General features: G+C 39.8%; 1 protein-coding gene across 1 annotated transcript in view; it reads right to left on the reverse strand.

Annotated features, from left to right (window-relative positions):
* Positions 1-3,730: 3,730 nt before the first annotated feature.
* LOC133548248 (uncharacterized) overlaps positions 3,731-21,098 on the reverse strand; it is a 30,159-nt gene continuing 12,791 nt past the window's right edge. Inside the window, exons 4-10 of the mRNA XM_061893567.1 lie at positions 17,091-17,107; positions 16,880-17,024; positions 13,773-13,874; positions 13,514-13,567; positions 12,530-12,595; positions 7,442-7,492; positions 3,731-6,728 (exon numbers count right to left, since the gene is read on the reverse strand). Coding sequence (XP_061749551.1) covers positions 6,642-6,728; positions 7,442-7,492; positions 12,530-12,595; positions 13,514-13,567; positions 13,773-13,874; positions 16,880-17,024; positions 17,091-17,107 — 522 coding nt within the window. The 3' untranslated portion in view covers positions 3,731-6,641. The remainder of the gene's footprint in view (positions 6,729-7,441; positions 7,493-12,529; positions 12,596-13,513; positions 13,568-13,772; positions 13,875-16,879; positions 17,025-17,090; positions 17,108-21,098) is intronic.

Here is a 21,098-nt window from a genome sequence, read left to right on the forward strand (position 1 = left end):
GTATATATATATATATATATATATATATATATATATATATACACACACACACACACACATATATACACAGACATATATACAGTCTTGGTATATATATATATATATATATGTATATATATATATATATATATATATATATATATATATATAAATATATATATATATATATATATATATATATATATATATATATATATATGTATATATATATGTATATATATATGTATATATATACATATATATGTGTATATATATATATATATATATATATATATATATATATATGTCTATATATGTATATATATATATATATATATTTATAAGTATATATTTATATGGATGTATATATTTTCTGTATGTATATACTGTACAGTATATATATACATATTTATATGTAAATATATATATATATATATATATATATATATATATATATATATATATATATATATATATGAATGTGTGTATATATCTGTATATACATATATATTTGTGTATGTATTTATTTATATGTATACATATCCATATATATTTTTTATGTATATATGTATGTATATATATATATATTTATATATGTATATACATTTATGTCTATATGTATCTATATGTATAAAGTTATACATATATGTTTGTAAATTTACATGTATATATATCTATTTATGTGTATATATTTATATATATAAATATATATTTGTTTATATATTTATTTATATGTATTTATAAATTTTTATGTGTATATGTATACATACATATATATATATATATATATATATATATATATATATATATATATATATATATATATATATATATATATATATATATATATATATATATATATACAAACACCGTTTCCGTATGAGTTGGGAAATTGTGTTAGATGTAAATATAAATGGAATACAATGATTTGCAAATCATTTTCAACCCATATTCAGTTGAATATGCTACAAACATATTTGATGTTCAAACTGATAAACATTTTTTTTTGTGCAAATAATCATTAACTTTAGAATTTAATGACAGCAATACGTGACAAAGAAGTTGGGAAAGGTGGCAATAAATACTGATAAAGTTGATTAATGCTAATCAAACACTTATTTGGAACATTCCACAGGTGTGCAGGCTAATTGGGAACAGGTGGGTGCCATGATTGGGTATAAAAGCAGCTTCCCAAAAAATGCTCAGTCTTTCACAAGAAAGGATCGGGCGAGGTACACCCTTTTGTCCACAACTGCGTGAGCAAATAGTCAAACATTTAAAGAACAATTTTTCTCAAAGTGCAATTGCAATAGATTTTTGGGATTTCAACATGTACGGTCCATAATATCATCAAAAGGTTCAGAGAATCTGGATAAATCACTCCATGTAAGACGGCGTGGCGCAGTGGAAGAGTGGGCACAACCTGAGGGTCCCTGGTTCAATCCCTACCTAGTACCAACCTCGTCACGTCCATTGTGTCCTGAGCATGACACTTCACCCTTGCTCCTGATGGGTGCTGGTTACCGCCTTTCATGGCAGCTCCCTCCATCAGTGTGAGAACGTGTGTGTGGATGGGTAAATGTGGAAGCAGTGTCAAAGCACTTTGAGTACCTTGAAGGTAGAAACGCGCTATACAAGTACAACCCATTTATCATTTATTTATTTATTATTTAAGCGGCATGGCCGGAAACCAACATTGAATGACTGTGACCTTTGATTACTCAGACAGCACTGTATCAAAAACCGACATCAATCTCTGAAAGATATCACCACAAGGGCTCAGGAACACTTCAGAAAACCACTGTCACTAAATACAGTTTGTCGCTACATCTGTAAGTGCAAGTTAAAGCTCTACTATGCAAGGCGAAAGCCATTTATCAACAACATCCAGAAACACCGCCGGCTTCTCTGGGCCCGAGATCATCTAAGATGGACTGATGCAAGGTGGAAAAGTTTTCTGTGGTCTGACGAGTCCACATTTCTAATTGTTTTTGGGAACATTCGACATCATGTCATCCGGACCAAAGGGGAAGCGAACTATCCAGCATCTGTGATGGTTTGGGGGTGCATTAGTGCCCAAGAGATGGGTAACTTACACATCTGTGAAGGCCCCATTAATGCTGAAAGGTACATACAGGTTTTGGAACAACATATGCTGCCATCGGAGAGCTGTCTTTTTCATGGACGCCCCTGTTTATTTCAACAGGACAATACCAAGCCACATTCAGCACGTGTTACAACAGCGTGGCTTCGTAAAAAAAGAGTACGGGTAGTTTCCTAGCCCGCCTGCAGTCCAGACCTGTCTCCCATCGAAAATGTGGCGCATTATGAAGCGTAAAATACGAAAGCGGACACCCCGGACTGTTGAACGACTGAAGCTCTACATAAAACAAGAATGGGAAAGAATTCCACTTTCAAAGCTTCAACAATTAGTTTCGTCAGATCCCAAACGTTTATTGAGTGTTGTTAAAAGAAAAGGTGATGTAACACAGTGGGGAACATGCCCTTTCCCAACTACTTTGGCACGTGTTGCAGCCATGGAATTCTAAGTTAATTGTTATTTGCAACAAAAAAAAAGTTTGAGTTTGAACATCAAATATGTTGTCTTTGTAGTGCATTCAATTGAATATGTGTTGAAGAGGATTTGCAAATCATTGTATTCCGTTTATATTTACATCTAACACAATTTCCCAACTCATATGGAAACAGGGTATGTATGTATGTGTGTGTGTTTCTGTATATATGTATGCACTGTATATATCTATATGTATATTATATATGTACGTATATACAATGGTGGTCAAAAGTGTACATACACTTGTAAAGAACATGATGTCATGGCTGTCTTGAGTTTCCAATCATTTCTACAACTATTATTTTTCTGTGATGTAGTGATTGGAGCACATACTTGTTGGTCACAAAAAACATACATGAAGTTTGCTTCTTTTATGAATTTATTATGGCTGTACTGAAAATGTGAGCAAATGTGCTGGGTCAAAAGTACACAATGTTAATATTTGCTTACATGTCCCTTGGAAAGTTTCACTGGAATAAGGTGCTTTTGGTAGCCATCCACAAGCTTCTGCTTGGGTTTTTGACCACAACATTGGTTTAGTTCAGCTAAATGTGTTGCTTTTCTGACCTGGACTTGTTTCTTCAGCATTGTCCACACGTTTAAGTCAGGCCATTCTAAAACCTTCATTCTAGCCTGATTTAGCCATTCCTTTACCACTTTTGAGGTGTGTTTGGGTCATTGTCCTGTTGGAACACCCAACTGCGCCCAAGACCCAACCTTCGGGCTGATGATTTTAGCTTGTCCTCCTTTTTCATTGTCCCATTTAGAGCAGCAGTTCCATTGGCAGCAAAAACAGGCCCAGGGCATAATACTACCACCACCATGCTTAACGGTAGGCGCATGGTGTTCCTGGGATTTTCTCCTCCAAATATAAACAGTTCCATTTTTGTTTAATCTGACATCACATGGACAAAGATACGATCTTCTGGAGGAAAGTTATGTTGTTCATAGAGTGCTCCAATCACTCTATCACAAAAAAAAAAGAGTTGTAGAAATGATTGGAAACTCAAGGGGGCCATGACATGATGTTCTTTACAAGTTTGATTGCGACTGTATGTGTATATATATATATATATATATATATGTGTATGTATATACATATATTTGTTTATGTATATATATACATACGTATGTTTAATTTTTTTTTTCAGTCAAAATATAAATAACAAACACATCTTGTAAGAAATACGAAGTACTTTAATGAGGGGTCACGTCAAATGAAGTGTGGGCCACATCTGGTCCCCAGGGCCTCGAGTTTGACATCCATGATGTCATGTTTGTGATGACACCTGTGATGTCATGTTTGTGACTTCTGCTTTCCCAGCATGTCTGAAAAAGAGCAAAGTGCTGATGTTAGTCTTCATGATACATTTTCACCTAAGTGGGTGATGAAAGTGACACTGGGTCAAAGGTCACACCATGGGGTTGATGAACGTGACCCCGGGTCACAAGTCACACAAGTGAGTGAGGAACGTGACCCCAGGTCACAAGTCACACCATGGGGGTGATGAAGATGAACCCGGGTCACAAGTCACACCATGGGGGTGATGAAGGTTACCCCGGGTCACAAATCACACCATGAGGGTGATGAAAGTGACCCTGGGTCAAAGGTCACACAAGGAGGTGACGAAAGTGACCCCGGGGCACAAGTAACACCAACATTATCTGGACCTCTTCAGAAAACAATTTAGTCTCCATGTTCCCCACAATGACCAACATGCAGAAACAAACAGATGAATAAAAGCTAATAAAACAAATATTTATTAGAAAATGTAATCTTAAATGTATTTCCTGTAGACTTAACTATGTTTCAGAATAAATCCAAATCACGCGACGCTGCAGTTAAGTGATGGAATAAAATGTAGTTTTATAAAGAAGGTGCTGTTCCACTATTGGACACTAGAGGCTAGTATAACCACACAGATGATCTAACAATGCACTTTTACTTTAGACCTGAATTATGACAATGCAATAAAATACCACTTTATGTGTAGCCTGAGAAAAAGAGCTGACAAAATATGAGATTTGAGGAATAAAAATCAAGACTAAATAAATAATTATATTTGATGAAACATTAAGATTTATTTAACTGGAAATTAACTGGACTTTTACTCTAGAAATAAGTATTTTATTTTGAAAACAAGTACTATTCAACGTCCTTGATGTTGTGGAACCTTTAAACACGATTTTCTAGGTGTGGAAAACCTAAATATCTTATTTGAATAATTGTTTTCTCCATTTTAAAACTAGAATATAAACAATATAAATATCCAAGCTAAAATTTAATTTAGACAATGACTAAAAATAAATCAAACTGAGGAAATTTCTAGAAATAAAATATAAAATCTGGGCAGGGAGCAAATCATTGTAATTAAATCGAATAAAACATTAATACAAATTTGTACATTCAGAAATTGACAGGACTTTTAGGACAGAATAATTTTATTTTGAAAACAAGTGCTAGCCAAAATCAACTTCCTTGATGTTGTGGAATCTTTAAAACAATATTTTTTTAAGCATGGAAAACCAAAATATCTTATTTGAAAAAATGTTTTCTCCATTTTATAACTGGAATATCAAAAATAAAAATGTCCATGCTCAAATTAAAATTAGTCAATGACTAAAAATAAGTAAAACTGGGGAAATTTTTAGAAATAAAACAAAAATCTTGGCAGGTAGCAAGTATTTTATTCTGAAAACAGATACTATTCAATTTCCTTGATGTTATGCAACCTTTAATTTTCTAGGTGTGGGAAACCAAAACATCTTACTTGAATAATTGTTTCCTCCATTTTAAAACTAAAATATAAACAATATAAATATTCATGGTGAAATTAATATTAGTCAATAACTAAAATAAGTAAATACCTCTTAAAAGTGGGGACATTTCTAGAAATAAAATATTATATAAATGATCATTGTTGGCAGGGAGCAAATACATTTAATTGTACTCAAAAAAGCATCAATTAAAATGTGTTTATTCAGACATTGGCAGGACTTTTTGGACAGATGTATTTTATTTTGAAAACAGTTCTTAAATGAAGCATCCTTGGGATGTTAGAGCAATGTCAAACACAATTGTCTATGTTGGGAAAAAAGTAAACGTCTTATTTGAATTTTTAATTTCTCTATTTCAACATTAATAAACTCAGAATAGAAAATAACATTTTTGATTTATTGGAGAGACACCACCGATGACAGACACCAGAGGTGAGAGATGTCACAGGTGAGAGACATCAAAAATGAGAGACACCACAGGTGAGAGTCATCACAGGTGAGAGACAACTCAGGTGAGAGACATCACAGGTGAGAGACATCACAGGTTAGAGACAACACAGGTGAGCGACATCACAGGTGAGAGACAACACAGGTTAGACACACCACAGGTGAGAGACATCACAAATGAGAGACACCACAGGTGAGAGACATCACAGGTTAGAGACAACAGAGGTGAGAGACATCACAGGTGAGAGATGTCACAGGTGAGAGACATCACAAATGAGAGACACCACAGGTGAGAGACATCACAGGTTAGAGACAACAGAGGTGAGAGACACCACAGGTCAGAGATGTCACAGGTGAGAGACATCACAAATGAGAGACACCACAGGTGAGAGACGTCACAGGTGAGTGACATCACAGGTGAGAGACATCACAGGTGAGAGACATCACAGGTGAGAGACATCTCAAATGAGAGACATCACAGGGAAGAGACATCACAAATGAGAGACACCACAGGTGAGAGACATCACAGGTGAGAGACACCACAGGTGAGAGACATCACAAATGAGAGACACCACAGGTGAGAGACATCACAAATGAGAGACACCACAGGTGAAAGACATCACAAACGAGAGACACCTCAGGTGAGAGACGTCACATGTGAGACAACACAGGTGAGAGACATCACAAATGAGAGACACTTCAGGTGAGAGACGTCACATGTGAGACAACACAGGTGAGAGACATCACAAACGAGAGACACCTCAGGTGAGAGACGTCACATGTGAGACAACACAGGTGAGAGACATCACAAATGAGAGACACCACAGGTGAGGGACGTCACATCTATTGTTTCCTCTGTGCGTCACTTTGACAATTTGGTGATGACGCGGATCAGAGCTCCATTTTCATCCTTCAGTCTCTGATTCTCTGTTTCAACTTCTGCTTTCACCTTTGGGAAGAAAATACAATGTGATGCCTTATATATACATATATATTTACACACACACACACACACACACACACACACACACACACACACACACACACACACACACACACACACACACACGCACACACACACACACACACACGCACGCACACGCACAAACACACACACACATATATATATATATATATATATATATATATATATATATATAGCAGCTAGTCCTGGAAAGTCCCGCTCCTTAATGCTTCTGTCACCCGGTCACCCGCAAGATTCGCACAGGAATGAGGTTAATAATGCAACCTATCGACAGTAGATGGCTTCTAGCATCTTTATAAACAAATAAGTATTCTCCTCCAATGGTTGTTTTTATACTCTCTGCTCCACTACACAGTGGTTGTAAACATTCATCCTCTCACTCATGACAACATGAACTCTGACTCTGCGGGTGAAGAATTAACCTTTTCTACAAAACCTCTCTCTGTCTATTTTCAGAGGTTCATTCTCTGATTAACACAAGTTCTTTTGTCTCTTGTTTCTGACTTGTTGCCATGAAAAGAGCACTAGGGTGACAAGCACGCTCACACTGACCACCATTGACCACCATAGACCACCAAAGAGCACCATAGAGGACCATAGAGCACCATAGAACACCAAAGCGCACCAAATAGCACCATAGAGCAGAAAGCACTTTCAAGTGAAGTCAGGATGCTCACCTTCACCTGCTCCTCCATCTCAGAGATCTTCTTCCTCACACTCCTGCTGTCCTGTCCAACACAACACAATATTGCATCACCCGGACTTCCAATACTGCAGTGTTAGCAGCACAATAGAGGGAATGCAGTCATCACAGAGCATTCAATATTTACTGTTGGCTTCGTAAGGTGATTATAACAATACAAACTGCACAGTAGGGTCATGATAACAACACAAACTCCACTGTTGGGCGGTGATAACAACACAAATTACTCTGTAGGGTGATAATAACAATACAAACTACACCGGAGGGTGATGATAACAACACAAATTACACTGTAGAGTGGTGATGATAACAATGCACACTACACTGTAGGGTGATGATATTGATACAAACTACACTGTAGGGTGATAATAACAACATAAACTACACTGTAAGGTGATTATAACAACACAAACTACACTGTAAGGTCATCATAACAATACAAATTACACTGTAGTGTGATCATAACAACAACGACTACAATGTACGGTGATCATAACAACACAAACTACTCTGTACAGTGATGATAACAATAAAAACTACACTTTAGGGTGATGATAACAATACAAACTACACTGTAAGGTGATTATAACAACACAAACTACACAGTAGGGTTATGATAACTACACAAACTACACTGATGAGGGTGATAACAACACAAATTACTCTTTTGGGTAATGATAACAACACAAACTACACTGTTGGGTGATGATAACAACACAAACTACACCGGAGGGTGATGATAACTACACAAACTACACTGATGAGGGTGATAACAACACAAATTACTTTTTTGGGTGATGATAACAACACAAACTACACTGTTGGGGGGTGATAACAACACAAACTACACCAGAGGGTGATGATAACAACACAAATTACACTGTAGAGTGGTGATGATAACAATGCACACTACACTGTAGGGTGATGATAACGATACAAACTACACTGTAGGGTGATGATAACAACACAAACTACACTGTAAGGTCATGATAACAATACAAACTACACTGTAGTGTGATCATAACAAAAATTACTACAATATATGGTGATCATAACAACACAAATTACACTGTAGAGTGGTGATGATAACAATGCACACTACACTGTAGGGTGATGATAACGATACAAACTACACTGTAGGGTGATGATAACAACATAAACTACACTGTAAGGTGATGATAACAATACAAACTACACTGTAAGGTCGTGATAACAATACAAACTACACTGTAGTGTGATCATAACAAAAATTACTACAATATATGGTGGTCATAACAGCACAAACTACACTGTACAGTGATGATAACAATACAAACTACACTGTAGGGTGAGGATAACAATACAAACTACAGTGTAAGGTGATCATAACAACACAAACTACACAGTAGGATGATGATTACAATACAAAGTACACTGTAGAGTGATGATAACAACATTACTAGACTGTAGAGTGATAATAACAATACAAACTACACTGTAAGGTGATGATAACAACACAAACTACACTGTAAGGGGGATGATAATACTAACTACATTGTGAAGTGATGATAACAATACAAACTACACTTCAATGTGATGCTAACAACACAATTTACATTTGTAACCTTAGAGTCATATAAGTTGCTATGTGACACTTATTAACTATTGTTATGCTCACGTTGGCTTGCTAGCATGCTAAAATTAGCATGCTAACTTGTTGAGCTAGTTTCGCAACCGTTTAACCCAAAGTCATATAACTTGGTATGTGACACTTGTTAACAGTTAGCATGCAAAGGGTAGCATGCTCACAAGCTAACTTGCCAAGAGAACCAACAGTAGTAATCATCACGGCAGTTTACATACCACCGGATGCTAATGTTAGCATGGCTCTCTCTCTACTGTTAAACACAATTAATAAACAGCTAATGTGCCAACCCTAATGGCACTCATATTATTGCTGGAGATTTTAATAAAGCCAATCTGAAAACAGTACTACCAAAATTTTACCAGTATGTTAGATGCCCTACTAAAGGGGGAAACACTCTGGACCATGTTTACTCTAATATCAAAGAGGCATATAGGGCCACCCCCCTCCCCTACCTAGGCCAGTCAAACCACCTCTCCTTGATGCTCATCCCTGCCTACACCTCCACAGATCAAAGACAAAAGCAGTAATAAAGACTGTTACAACTTGGCCTGAGGATGCACTCCCCCAACTCCAGGACTGCTTTGCAAACACTGCATGGGATGTTTTCAAGACCATGACTTGCCCAGACACACAGAGTCGGTACTATCCTACATTAAGTTCTGTATCGGCAATGTAACTGTGGAAAAAAAACATCCGGGTTTACCCAAACCAGAAACCCAGGATGACAAGCCAGGTCCCCATGCTCCTCAAGGCCCGTGACACCGCCTTCAGGTCGGGTGACAATGCTCTATACAGTGCTGTGCGTGCTGACCTGAAGAGAGGACTCAAGAAAGCCAAGATGGACTATAAAGAGAGGATCGAAGACCACCTCTCAAGCAACAACCCACGGCAGATGTGGCAGGGCATACAGCACGTCACCAATTACAAAGGCTGTGACGCAGCAACCGAAGACTGGGATGTATCCCTGGCAGAGGAGCTGAACTGCTTTTTTGCTCGCTTTGAGACATTACAAACAGTCACAGCCACACCACCCCCAACCCCCCCAGCCCCTAGCCCCCAGCACACCCACACTCACTCTTGAGGATCACAAGGTCAGGCGGGTGTTCAAGGCAGTGAACCCCAGGAAGGCGACTGGTCCAGGCGGTGTACCCAGGATGGTGCTCAAAGCATGTGCTGACCAACTCTCCTACATTATCACCGTCCTCTTCAACCTCTCCTCGGCACAGGCGCTCATCCCACCCTGCCTTAAATCCGCCACAATTATCCCGGTACCCAAGAAAGCTGCCACAAACAACCTCAACGACTATCGCCCAGTAGCACTCACACCTGTCATCATGAAGTGCTTCGATAGGCTGCTCCTACACCACATCTAAGCCTACCTCCTCCCCACCCTAGACCCACAGCAGTTTGCCTACCGGGCAAACAGATCCACGGACGACGCCATAACCATGGCTCTCCACTCTACACTGAGCCACCTGGAACGCCGGGCTCGCTACAGAATGTCAGGATGCTTTTCATCGACTATAGCTCTGCCTTCAATACCATCATTCCAGACATCCTGGTCACCAAACTGCTGGACTTAGGCCTCCACACACCCACCTGTCTTTGGATTAGGGACATCGTGACCAACGTACCTCAGAGAGTGAAACTCGGCCCCCATCTCTCCTCCTCCCGCACACTCAGCATCGGCTCTCCAAAGGGCTGTGTGCTGAGCCCTTTGCTGTATTCCTTCTACACCCATTACTGTAGTCCAACCCACCCGGATATCACTATCATCAAATCCGACGATGACACAATGGTGGTGGGTCCCATTACAGAGGGGGATGAGTCTACATACAGAGATGAGGTCCTGAAACTGTCAGAGTGGTGTTAAGTGAATAATCTGGCACTGAACACCACAAAAACCAAGGAACTCCTCATTGACTTGAGGAAAAACACTGCAAACCCTGCCCCCCTCTACATCAACAGCGAGGAGGTGGAGAGAGTCAGTTACTTCAAGTTCCTCGGCACCCTCATATCGGCTGACCTCTCCTGGACCCAAAATACATCTGCGGTCATCCGGAAGGCCCAGCGGAGACTCCACTTCCCGGGGGTGCTGAGGAAGAACAGACTGGAGAGACAGCTGATGGTGACCTTCTGTCGCTCGGCTGTCGAGAGCCTGCTGACGTACTGCATAACAGTGTGGTACGCCAGCTGCACTGAAGCAGACGAACAAGCGATTCAGAGGGTCATAAAGTCTGCACAAAAAAATCATGGGCTTCCCCGCTGCCCTCCCTGAAAGATTTACACAACTCCCGTTGCCTCAAAAGAGCAAAAAGCATCACCAAGGACAGCACACACCCTGGCTTCCACCTGTTCCATTTGCTACCATCGGGCAGGCGCTACAGGTGCATCAGAGCCAGTACAAACAGGCTCAGAGACAGCTTTTTTCCTAGAGCTGTCACCATCTTGAACTCTAACTTATAATAAATCATTCACCCCTATACAATATCCTACCCTAATACCCTACTGTGCAATACTACCCATCCATCCATTTCCTACCGCTTATTCCTTTTGGGGTCGCGGGGGGCGCTGGTGCCTATCTCAGCTACAATCGGGCGGAAGGCGGCGTACACCCTGGACAAGTCGCCACCTCATCGCAGGCAATATTACCCTTCGAGTGCAATACGTCCGACACTGATTGTTATTTATTACTCCGCTACTCTTGTCTTGTTCTGTACATTGTAAAGTATTTTGTATTCCTATAGTGTTTTGTATATTGTCCAAGATATATTTTTATTGGATAGTAGTCTGTTTATTTCAAATGTTCGTTTTTTCTTTAATACCTCTTATGCAATTTATTTTTACCCCATATTTGTTTCCACTACCGCGCCTTAAATTGGAGACCTTAATCTCGTTATATGCAGATATATTGACAATAAAGTCCTTTGTTTTCTATTCTATTCTATTCTATTCTAACTTAAAGGCCTACTGAAATGAGATTTTCTTATTTAAACGGGGATAGCAGGTCCATTCTATGTGTCATACTTGATCATTTCGCGATATTGCCATATTTTTGCTGAAGGATTTAGTAGAGAACATCCACGATAAAGTTTGCAACTTTCGGTGCTAAGAGAAAAGCCCTGCCTCTACCGGAAGTCACAGACAATGACGTCACATGTTTGATGGCTCCTCACATATTCACATTGTTTTTAATGGGAGCCTCCAACAAAAAGTGCTATTCGGACCGAGAAAACGACAATTTCCCCATTAATTTGAGCGAGGATGAAAGATTCTTGTTTGAGGATATTGATACCGATGGACTACAAAAAAAAAAAAAAAACACGATTAAATTTGGACGGATTCCGATGTTTTTAGACACATTTACTAGGTTAATTCTGGGAAATCTCTTATCTTTCTATTGTGTTGCTAGTGTTTTACTGAGTTAAATAGTACCTGATAGTCGGAAGGGTGTCTCCCCGGATGTCTTGACGCGCAGTGTCTCAGGGGAGTCAACGGCAGCTATGGACGACACAAGCTCAGCTTTTCTCCGGTAAGAACTGACTTTTTAACCACAATTTTCTCACCGAAACCTGCTGGTTTACATTTGGTCGGGATCCATGTTGGCTTGACCGCGGTGTGATCCAAAGGAAAGTTTCACCTCCAGGAATTTTAAACAAGGAATCACCGTGTGTTTGTGTGGCTAAAGGCTAAAGCTTCCCAACTCCATCTTTCTACTGTGACTTCTCCAATATTAATTGAACAAATTGCAAAAGATTCAGCAACACAGATGTCCAAAATACTGTGTAATTATAAAGCAGACAACATTTAGCTGTGCGTGTGCGTAGCGCTCATACTTCCTAAAAACCCGTGACGTCTTGCGTACACGTCATCATTACACGACGTTTCGAAGACGAAACTCCCGGGAAATTTGAAATTGTAATTTAGTAAACTAAAAAGGCCGTATTGGCATGTGTTGCAATGTTAATATTTCATCATTGATATATAAACTATCAGACTGCTTGGTGGGTAGTAGTGGGTTTCAATAGGCCTTTAAGCTTGCTAACTTTTTGAGCTAGTTTTACGCTTTTTTTTTCCATTTGCGTACACCTTTGAATCATATAACTTTGTATAGGACACATGTTATCATGGAAACTGTTATCATGCTACGTTAGCACACATGCTAAGTGTTAGCATTTCAATGTAAACATGCTACTGCAGTCCAGTAAAACATTTAAAATAACGTTCCTGTATGACATTGTGACTACTTAATTGCATTTCTTCCCAAATATTGCAATTTTTAAAGCAAATGTTATTCATGCAAGCAAATCATAACCTGTGATTAATCATAATTAATCCCAATCCAACAGTGTGATCAATCTGATCAAAAATGATGACTTGACATTTCGACTTTTTAATAATAAGAAGGATAATTTGTACCTTTTTTTCTGTTTCAAGCAAGTTGGAACCAAGTTCACTCTTTGCCTCCTTTTGCTGCAACACAAGATTAGACAACATTAAACACAGTAGTGTAGTAGACCTACAGTAAGTATTCATTAAGTACCACCATAATGACAACAATAATATTATTTATATATATATATATATATATATATATATATATATATATATATATATATATATATATATGTATATATATATATATATATATATATGTATATATATATACGGTTGGTACCTGAGCTCTCTGCAGCTGCTCCTGGATCACGACCAGTTCCTGTTTACTGGTTTCCAGTCTGGACTTCAGCCTCTGATTGGTGGCCAGTGCCTTTTCATACATCTACAACATAAATGTCGTGTGATTTAAATTGGCCCACCTTGTATATAAAGTGGTCTTACACGTTATTTAACATGGTCCGTCATGTGATTTAAATTGGCCCAGCTTGTATAGAATGTGGCCTTACATGTTATTTAACATGGTCCATTATGTGTTTTAAAGTGGCCCACTTAGTACATAATGTGGTCTTACACGTTATTTAACATGGTCAGTCATGTGGTTTAAAGTGGCCCACCTTGTATATAATGTGGTCTTACATGTTATTTATCATGGTCCGCCATGTAATTTAAAGTGACCCACCTTGTATATAAATTGGTCGTCTATGTTATTTAACATGGTCCTTCATGTGATTTAATTTGGCCCACCTTCTATATAATGTGGGCTTACACATTATTTAACATGGTCCGTCACATGATTTAAAATGGCCCACCTTGTGTAGAATGTGGTCTTACACGCGATTCAACATGGTCCGTCACATGATTTAATCTGGCCCGCCTTGTTTATAACGTGGTCTTACATGTTATTGAACATGGTCAGTCACATGATTTAAAGTGGTCCACCATGTAATTCAATGTGGCCTACCTTGTGTACAATGTGGTCTGTCACGTCATGACAGTGGCCTGCCTTGTATATATTGTGGTCTTACACCTGATTTAAGATGGTACGTCACATGATTTAAAGTGGCTCGCTATGTCATTCCATGTGGCCTGTCACGTGATTTAAAATGGCCCGCTCTGTATATAATGTGGTCAGTCACATTATCCAAGATAGTCGACCACATCATTTCATGCAGCCCGTCACCCCATTTGATTTGGCCTGTCATCTCATTTTATTTGATCCGTCACAAACTTTTTCATTTGGCCTGTCATCTCATTTCATTTGACCCGTCACATCATTTTATTTTGCCTGTCACCGCATTTTATTTGGGCCATCATCTCATTTAAACTGGCCCGTCACCTCATTTAATTGGCCCGTCTCCTCACTTTGTTTAGCCTGTCACCTAATTTTATTTGGGCTGTCACGTTATTTTATTTGGCCCGTCACCTCATTTCATTTGGCCCGGTATGTCATTTTGTTTGACCCGTCACCTCATTTTATTTGACTCGTCAGATCATTTTATTTGGCCCGTTACCGCATTTAATTTTTCCTATCACCTCACTTTGTATGGCCTTTCACCTCATTTTATTTGACCCATCACCTCATTTAACTTGGCCTGTCACCTCATTTTATTTGGGCTGTCACATTAATTTATTTAGCCCATCACCTGATTTTATTATGCCTGTCACCTCATTTTATTTTGGCATTTACGTCAATTTATGTGGCCCGTCACCAAATTTTTTGTGGTCCACCTTATGATTTAACTTGGCTTTTAACATCATTTAAGTGGCCTGCCTTGTATATAATGTAGTCTGCAACAGGATTCTTAAAAGTATTTTTACTATTGTGTGAGATTTCCACGTGTGTTTCGTGGACTTCCTGACAGGTGTGAGGATGATTACTGGACTTCATGACAGGTGTAAAGATGATTAGTTGACTTCCTGACAGGTGTGAGGATGATTAGTTGACTTTACGACAGGTGTGAGGATGATTAGTGGACTTCATGACAGGTGTGAGGATGATTAGTGGACTTCATTACGGGTGTAAGGATGATTAGTGGTCTTCACGACAGGTGTGAGGATGATTAGTGGTCTTCATGACAGGTGTGAGGATGATTAATTGAATTCATGACAGGTGTGAGGATGATTAGTAGACTTCATGACAGGCGTGAGGATGATTAGTAGACTTCCTGACAGGTGTGAGGATGATTAGTTGACTTCATGACAGGCGTGAGGATGATTAGTTGACTTCATGACAGGTGTGAGGATGATTAATGGACTTCATGACAGGTGTGAGGATGATTAGTGAACTTCTTGACAGGTGTGACGATGATTAGTGGACTTCATGACAGGTGTGAGGATGATTAGTTGAATTCATGACAGGTGTGAGGATGATTAGTAGACTTCCTGGTGGTGTGAGGATGATTAGTTGACTTCATGACAGGTGTGAGGATGATTAGTAGAATTCCTGGCAAGTGTGAGGATGATTAGTTGAATTCATGACAGGTGTGAGGATGATTAGTGGACTTCATGACAGGTGTGAGGATGATTAGTTGAATTCATGACAGGTGTGAGGATGATTAGTTGAATTCATGACAGGTGTGAGGATGATTAGTGGACTTCATGACAGGTGTGAGGATGATTAGTTGAATTCATGACAGGTGTGAGGATGATTAGTTGACTTCATGACAGGTGTGAGGAGGATTAGTGAACTTCATGACAGGTGTGAGGATGATTAGTGGACTTCATGACAGGTGTGAGGATGATTAGTTGAATTCATGACAGGTGTGAGGATGATTAGTTGAATTCATGACAGGTGTGAGGATGATTAGTGGACTTCATGACAGGTGTGAGGATGATTAGTTGAATTCATGACAGGTGTGAGGATGATTAGTAGACTTCCTGGCAGGTGTGAGGATGATTAGTTGACTTCATGACAGGTGTGAGGAGGATTAGTGAACTTCATGACAGGTGTGAGGATGATTAGTTGAATTCATGACTGGTGTGAGGATGATTAGTTGACTTCATGACAGGTGTGAGGATGATTAGTTGAATTCATGACAGGTGCGAGGATGATTAGTGAACTTCTTGACAGGTGTGAGGATGATTAGTGGACTTCATGGCGGGTGTGAGGATGATTAGTTGAATTCATGACAGGTGTGAGGATGATTAGTAGACTTCCTGGCAGGTGTGAGGATGATTAGTTGACTTCATGACAGGTGTGAGGAGGATTAGTGAACTTCATGACAGGTGTGAGGATGATTAGTTGAATTCATGACAGGTGTGAGGATGATTAGTGGTCTTCATGACAGGTGTGAGGATGATTAGTGGTCTTCATGACAGGTGTGAGGATAATTAGTGGACTTCATGACAGGTGTGAGGATGATTAGTGTAAGGTTTGGGGTCACCTGCCTTCTTATAGTCGGTGCGAGTCATCTCCTCCTCCGCCTTCTTGCGTGCAGAAAGTCTGTCCTCCCTGCGTGAGAAGTAAGACTCTGCGTGGTTCTTGCTGCTGTCGTTGGAGGCGTCCCAAGGACCAGATGACCCGGGTCTGGGTCTGGGGACAAGAAGACTCCTCAGACTGGGACTGTGTCACATGGTCGGTGGAGAGAACAGATCTTACCTGGACACCCGTTCCTGCTGAAACACAAGAAGTTTTATTTTAATCATCAAATGACTTTTATTTTTTTTAAAGTGACAAATGTACACACTGACAGTCATCATCATGACAATTGTACACACTGACAGTCGTCATTTTCGAAACCTCACTGTGGAGGGCGGCGTGGTAAGCGGGCCTGCCGCAGAGTGGGTTGTGGAGGGACCTGCATCGAAGCACAGTTGGCAGGTGATTGGATAACCCAGCTGGTACTGGTCATCCAATCACCTGCCATACTTATCAACAGCAGCCGGTCAGAGACACGAGTGTTGGAGTTGGAGCGAGAGACAGACACTGTCATGCGGTGCCGCGGGACCGGCGGCCCAGCCTCGTCCCATGACACGCGCAGTTCACGCAGCAAAAGTTGACACAAACAGGTTTGGATGGCTAATCAAGGTTCCAATCATTACCTGTGACCTGTTTGTTTGTAGTTAGTGTGTGTATATAAAAGGTCAGTGGGTTTCTGGGCTTCTGACAGATCATTGCATCTTTCATCCAGTGCTGCACAGATGTTTCTGGATTCTGAGTCATGGGGAAGGCAAAATAATTGTCAAAGGATCTGTGAGAAAAGGTAATTGAACTGCATAAAACAGGAAAGGGGTATAAAAAGATATCCAAGAAATTGAGAATGCCAATCAGTAGTGTTCAAACGCTGATTAAGAAGTGAAAAATGAGGGATTCTGTTGAGACCGAACCACAGTCAGGTAGACCAGCAAAGATTTCAGCCTCAACTGCCAGGAACATTTTTCAAGATGCAAAGAAAAAAACACACATAACTTCAGCTGCAATACAGGACTCTCTGAATAATTGTGGTGTGGCTGTTTCAGGATGCACAATAGGGAGGCACTTGAAGAAAAATGGGCCGCATGGTCGAGCCGCCAAAAGAAAGCCGTATTTGCGCAAATGTCACAAAGTATCTCGCTTACATTTCGCCAAACAGCACAGAGTCAAGCCTCAAAACTTCTGGAACAAAGTAATTTGGAGTGATGAGACCAAAATTTTACTTTTTGGCCACAACGTTTAAGTACATTATATTTGGAGAGGAGTCAACAAGGCCTATTATGAAAGGAACACCATCCTACTATGAAACACGGAGGTGGTTCACTGATGTTTTGGGGATGTGTGAGCTACAAAGGCACAGGAAAGTTGGCCAAAAATGAAGGCAAGATGAATGCAGCATGTTATCAGAAAAAAATGGAGGACAATTTGCACTCATCAGCCGTTTTTGGACATTCCAACATGACAATGATCCAAAACACGAGTCCAAGTCGACCTGTCATTGGCTGTAGCAGAACAAAGTGAAGGTTCTTGAGTGGCCATCTCAATCTCCTGACCTCAATATCATTGACCCACTCTGGGGAGATCTCAAACGTAAAGTTCATGCAAGACAGCCCAAGAACTTACAGGAACTGGAGGCTTTCTGCCAAGAAGAATGGGCAGCTTTGCCATCTGAGAAAATAAAGAACCTTATTCACAACTACCACAAAAAAATTCAAGCTGTCATTGATGTTGAAGGGGGCAATACACGGTATTAACAACTAGGGTATGTACACTTTTGATCAGGCTCATTTGGGTACTTTCTTTTGTCATTTTGATTTGAAAAGAGTAAACACAGTGGTTTGCCAAAACATAGCTTCATCCAACCATTAAGCATGAGTGGAAGAAAGGTTTTTGTGTTATCATTCATTTTTTCTAAAGAATGGCCAAAAAATCATGAATTCTCCCTGGGTATGTAAACTTCTGAGCACAACTTGTATATAGAGGGCCACCCCTCCTCCAGTCCTATTGTCTCTGCAAGTGACAATAGGACAAAACAATTTTGATTTTATAAAAGTGTTTTGGTAGACTTCTACAAGTAAAATGAATCAAAGCAAATGTATTTTCTATGCGTACGTCATCAAGTTGTTCCTCAGTATAATACTGGCAAGAATCCTTGATATGATGAAATACTGTATAGTTGTCTCTGGATCCATTCATTCTCAAAATCAAATGCGCCTCTGGAGTCTCTGGATGAGTCTGGTTGAGTCTCTGGATGAGTCTCTGGATCCATTTCATTGTCAAAATCACATGTGCCTCTGGAGTCTCTGGATGAGTCTCTGGATCCACTTCATTCTCAAAATCATATGTGCCTCTGGAGTCCCTGGATGAGTCTCTGGATGAGTCTCTGGATCCACTTCATTCTCAAAATCAAATGTGCCTCTGGAGTCCCGGGATGAGTCTCTGGATGAGTCTGGATCCACTTCATTCTCAAAATCAAATGTGCCTCTGGAGTTTCTGGAAGAGTCTGGATGAGTCTCTGGATCCACTTCATTGTCAAAATCAAATGTGCCTCTGGAGTCTCTGGATGAGTCTCTGGATCCACTTATTTTCAAAATAAAATGTGCTTCCCGAGTCTCTGGATGAGTTTGGTTGAGTCTCTGGATCCACTTCATTCTCAAAATTAAATGTGCCTCTGTAGTCTCTGGATGAGTCTCTGGATGAGTCTGGTTGAGTCCCTGGATCCACTTCATTCTCAAAATTTAATATGCCTCTGGAGTCTCTGGATGAGTCTCTGGATCCATTTCATTGTCAAAATCAAATGTGCCTCTGGAGTTTCTGGATGAGTCTCTGGATCCACTTCATTCTCAAAATCAAATGTGCCTCTAGAGTCTCTGGATGAGTCTCTGGATGAGTCTCTGGATGAATCTCTGGATGAGTCTCTGGATGAGCCTGGATCCACTTCATTCTCAAAATCAAATGTGCCTCTGGAGTTTCTGGATGAGTCTCTGGATCCACTTATTCTCAAAATCAAATGTGCCTTTGTAGTCTCTGGATGAGTCTCTGGATGAGTCTGGTTGAGTCTCTGGATCGACTTCATTCTCAAAATTTAATATGCCTCTGGAGTCTGGATGAGTCTATGGATGAGTCTCTGGATCCATTTCTTTCTCAAAATCAAATGTGCCTCCGGAGTCTCTGGATGAGTCTCTGGATCTACTTCATTCTCAAAATCAAATGTGCCTCTGGAGTCTCTGGCTGAATCTCTGGATGAGTCTCTGAATGAGTCTCTGGATGAGTCTCTGGATTCACTTCATTCTCAAAATCAAATATGCCACTTTCTGTATAGTCAACACTTGAAAGGGCTTCAGTCTTGAAAGAAAGAGTCATGAGTTCCTTAGAGGAGATCCAATAATCAAGCAAAAAAGAAAAATGCACTCACTATTTTCATTTGTACTGATCCAGGTCTTTCAATTTTCTCATCACAGGCACTTTGGCTTGTTCTGGTGGGCCGCTTGTCCGGATAAAAAAAAAAATCCATTCCTGATCCAGGTCGATTGGATTTTATTTTGCTTTTTGAGGATCCGGCCTGTCCAAGCAATTCCCACATTTTTCATTTAGATAAACCCCAGTGCCTTCAAGTTTTGTAGCTGCCTTCAGAATTTCCACATTGTACTTTCTATTTGCAAACTTGATGATGAATTCAGGTTTTTTTTTTTTTTTTTGTCCATATTTGGAAGAATGTGAAATGCTGATATGTGCTGACTCTCCAGAGGAATATGTTAACTCTTCACGTAGCGTACCACTTGTTGCTCCAGGGTGCCAAGCTCCTCAGATGGTGCATCCTCATCATGCTGATGCCTGGTCTCCAGGCCGGTGACCACAAGGTCCTCAGCTCTGGAATACTGTTCCAAGTCATCCACCTTTTATTTTACGAGCTCAATCCCTTCATTTTTTTGTTGGATGATAGCTAATGCAACAAAATGTTGTTCTTATCTGTTGCAAAGTTCAAATTTGAATGTCAATAAAGGGAAGTTGTAGTCTAAGTCTTTAGCTGCCTGATCTCCTCCATTAGCCCTGTCAGTTTCTTCTGCTGTCCCACCACTTCACTGAGTTTCCTTGACATAAAGTTTAGGGAATCTTTAATTCCTGCCGTTTCAGCTGCTGACTTTGCGTTGGTAGTCATTGTTCTTCGAGAAATCTTGACTTTTATTGGATGTC

Source organism: Nerophis ophidion, linkage group LG02 (genome assembly GCF_033978795.1).
Source record: "Nerophis ophidion isolate RoL-2023_Sa linkage group LG02, RoL_Noph_v1.0, whole genome shotgun sequence".
In the NCBI taxonomy this organism is placed as follows: domain Eukaryota; kingdom Metazoa; phylum Chordata; class Actinopteri; order Syngnathiformes; family Syngnathidae; genus Nerophis; species Nerophis ophidion.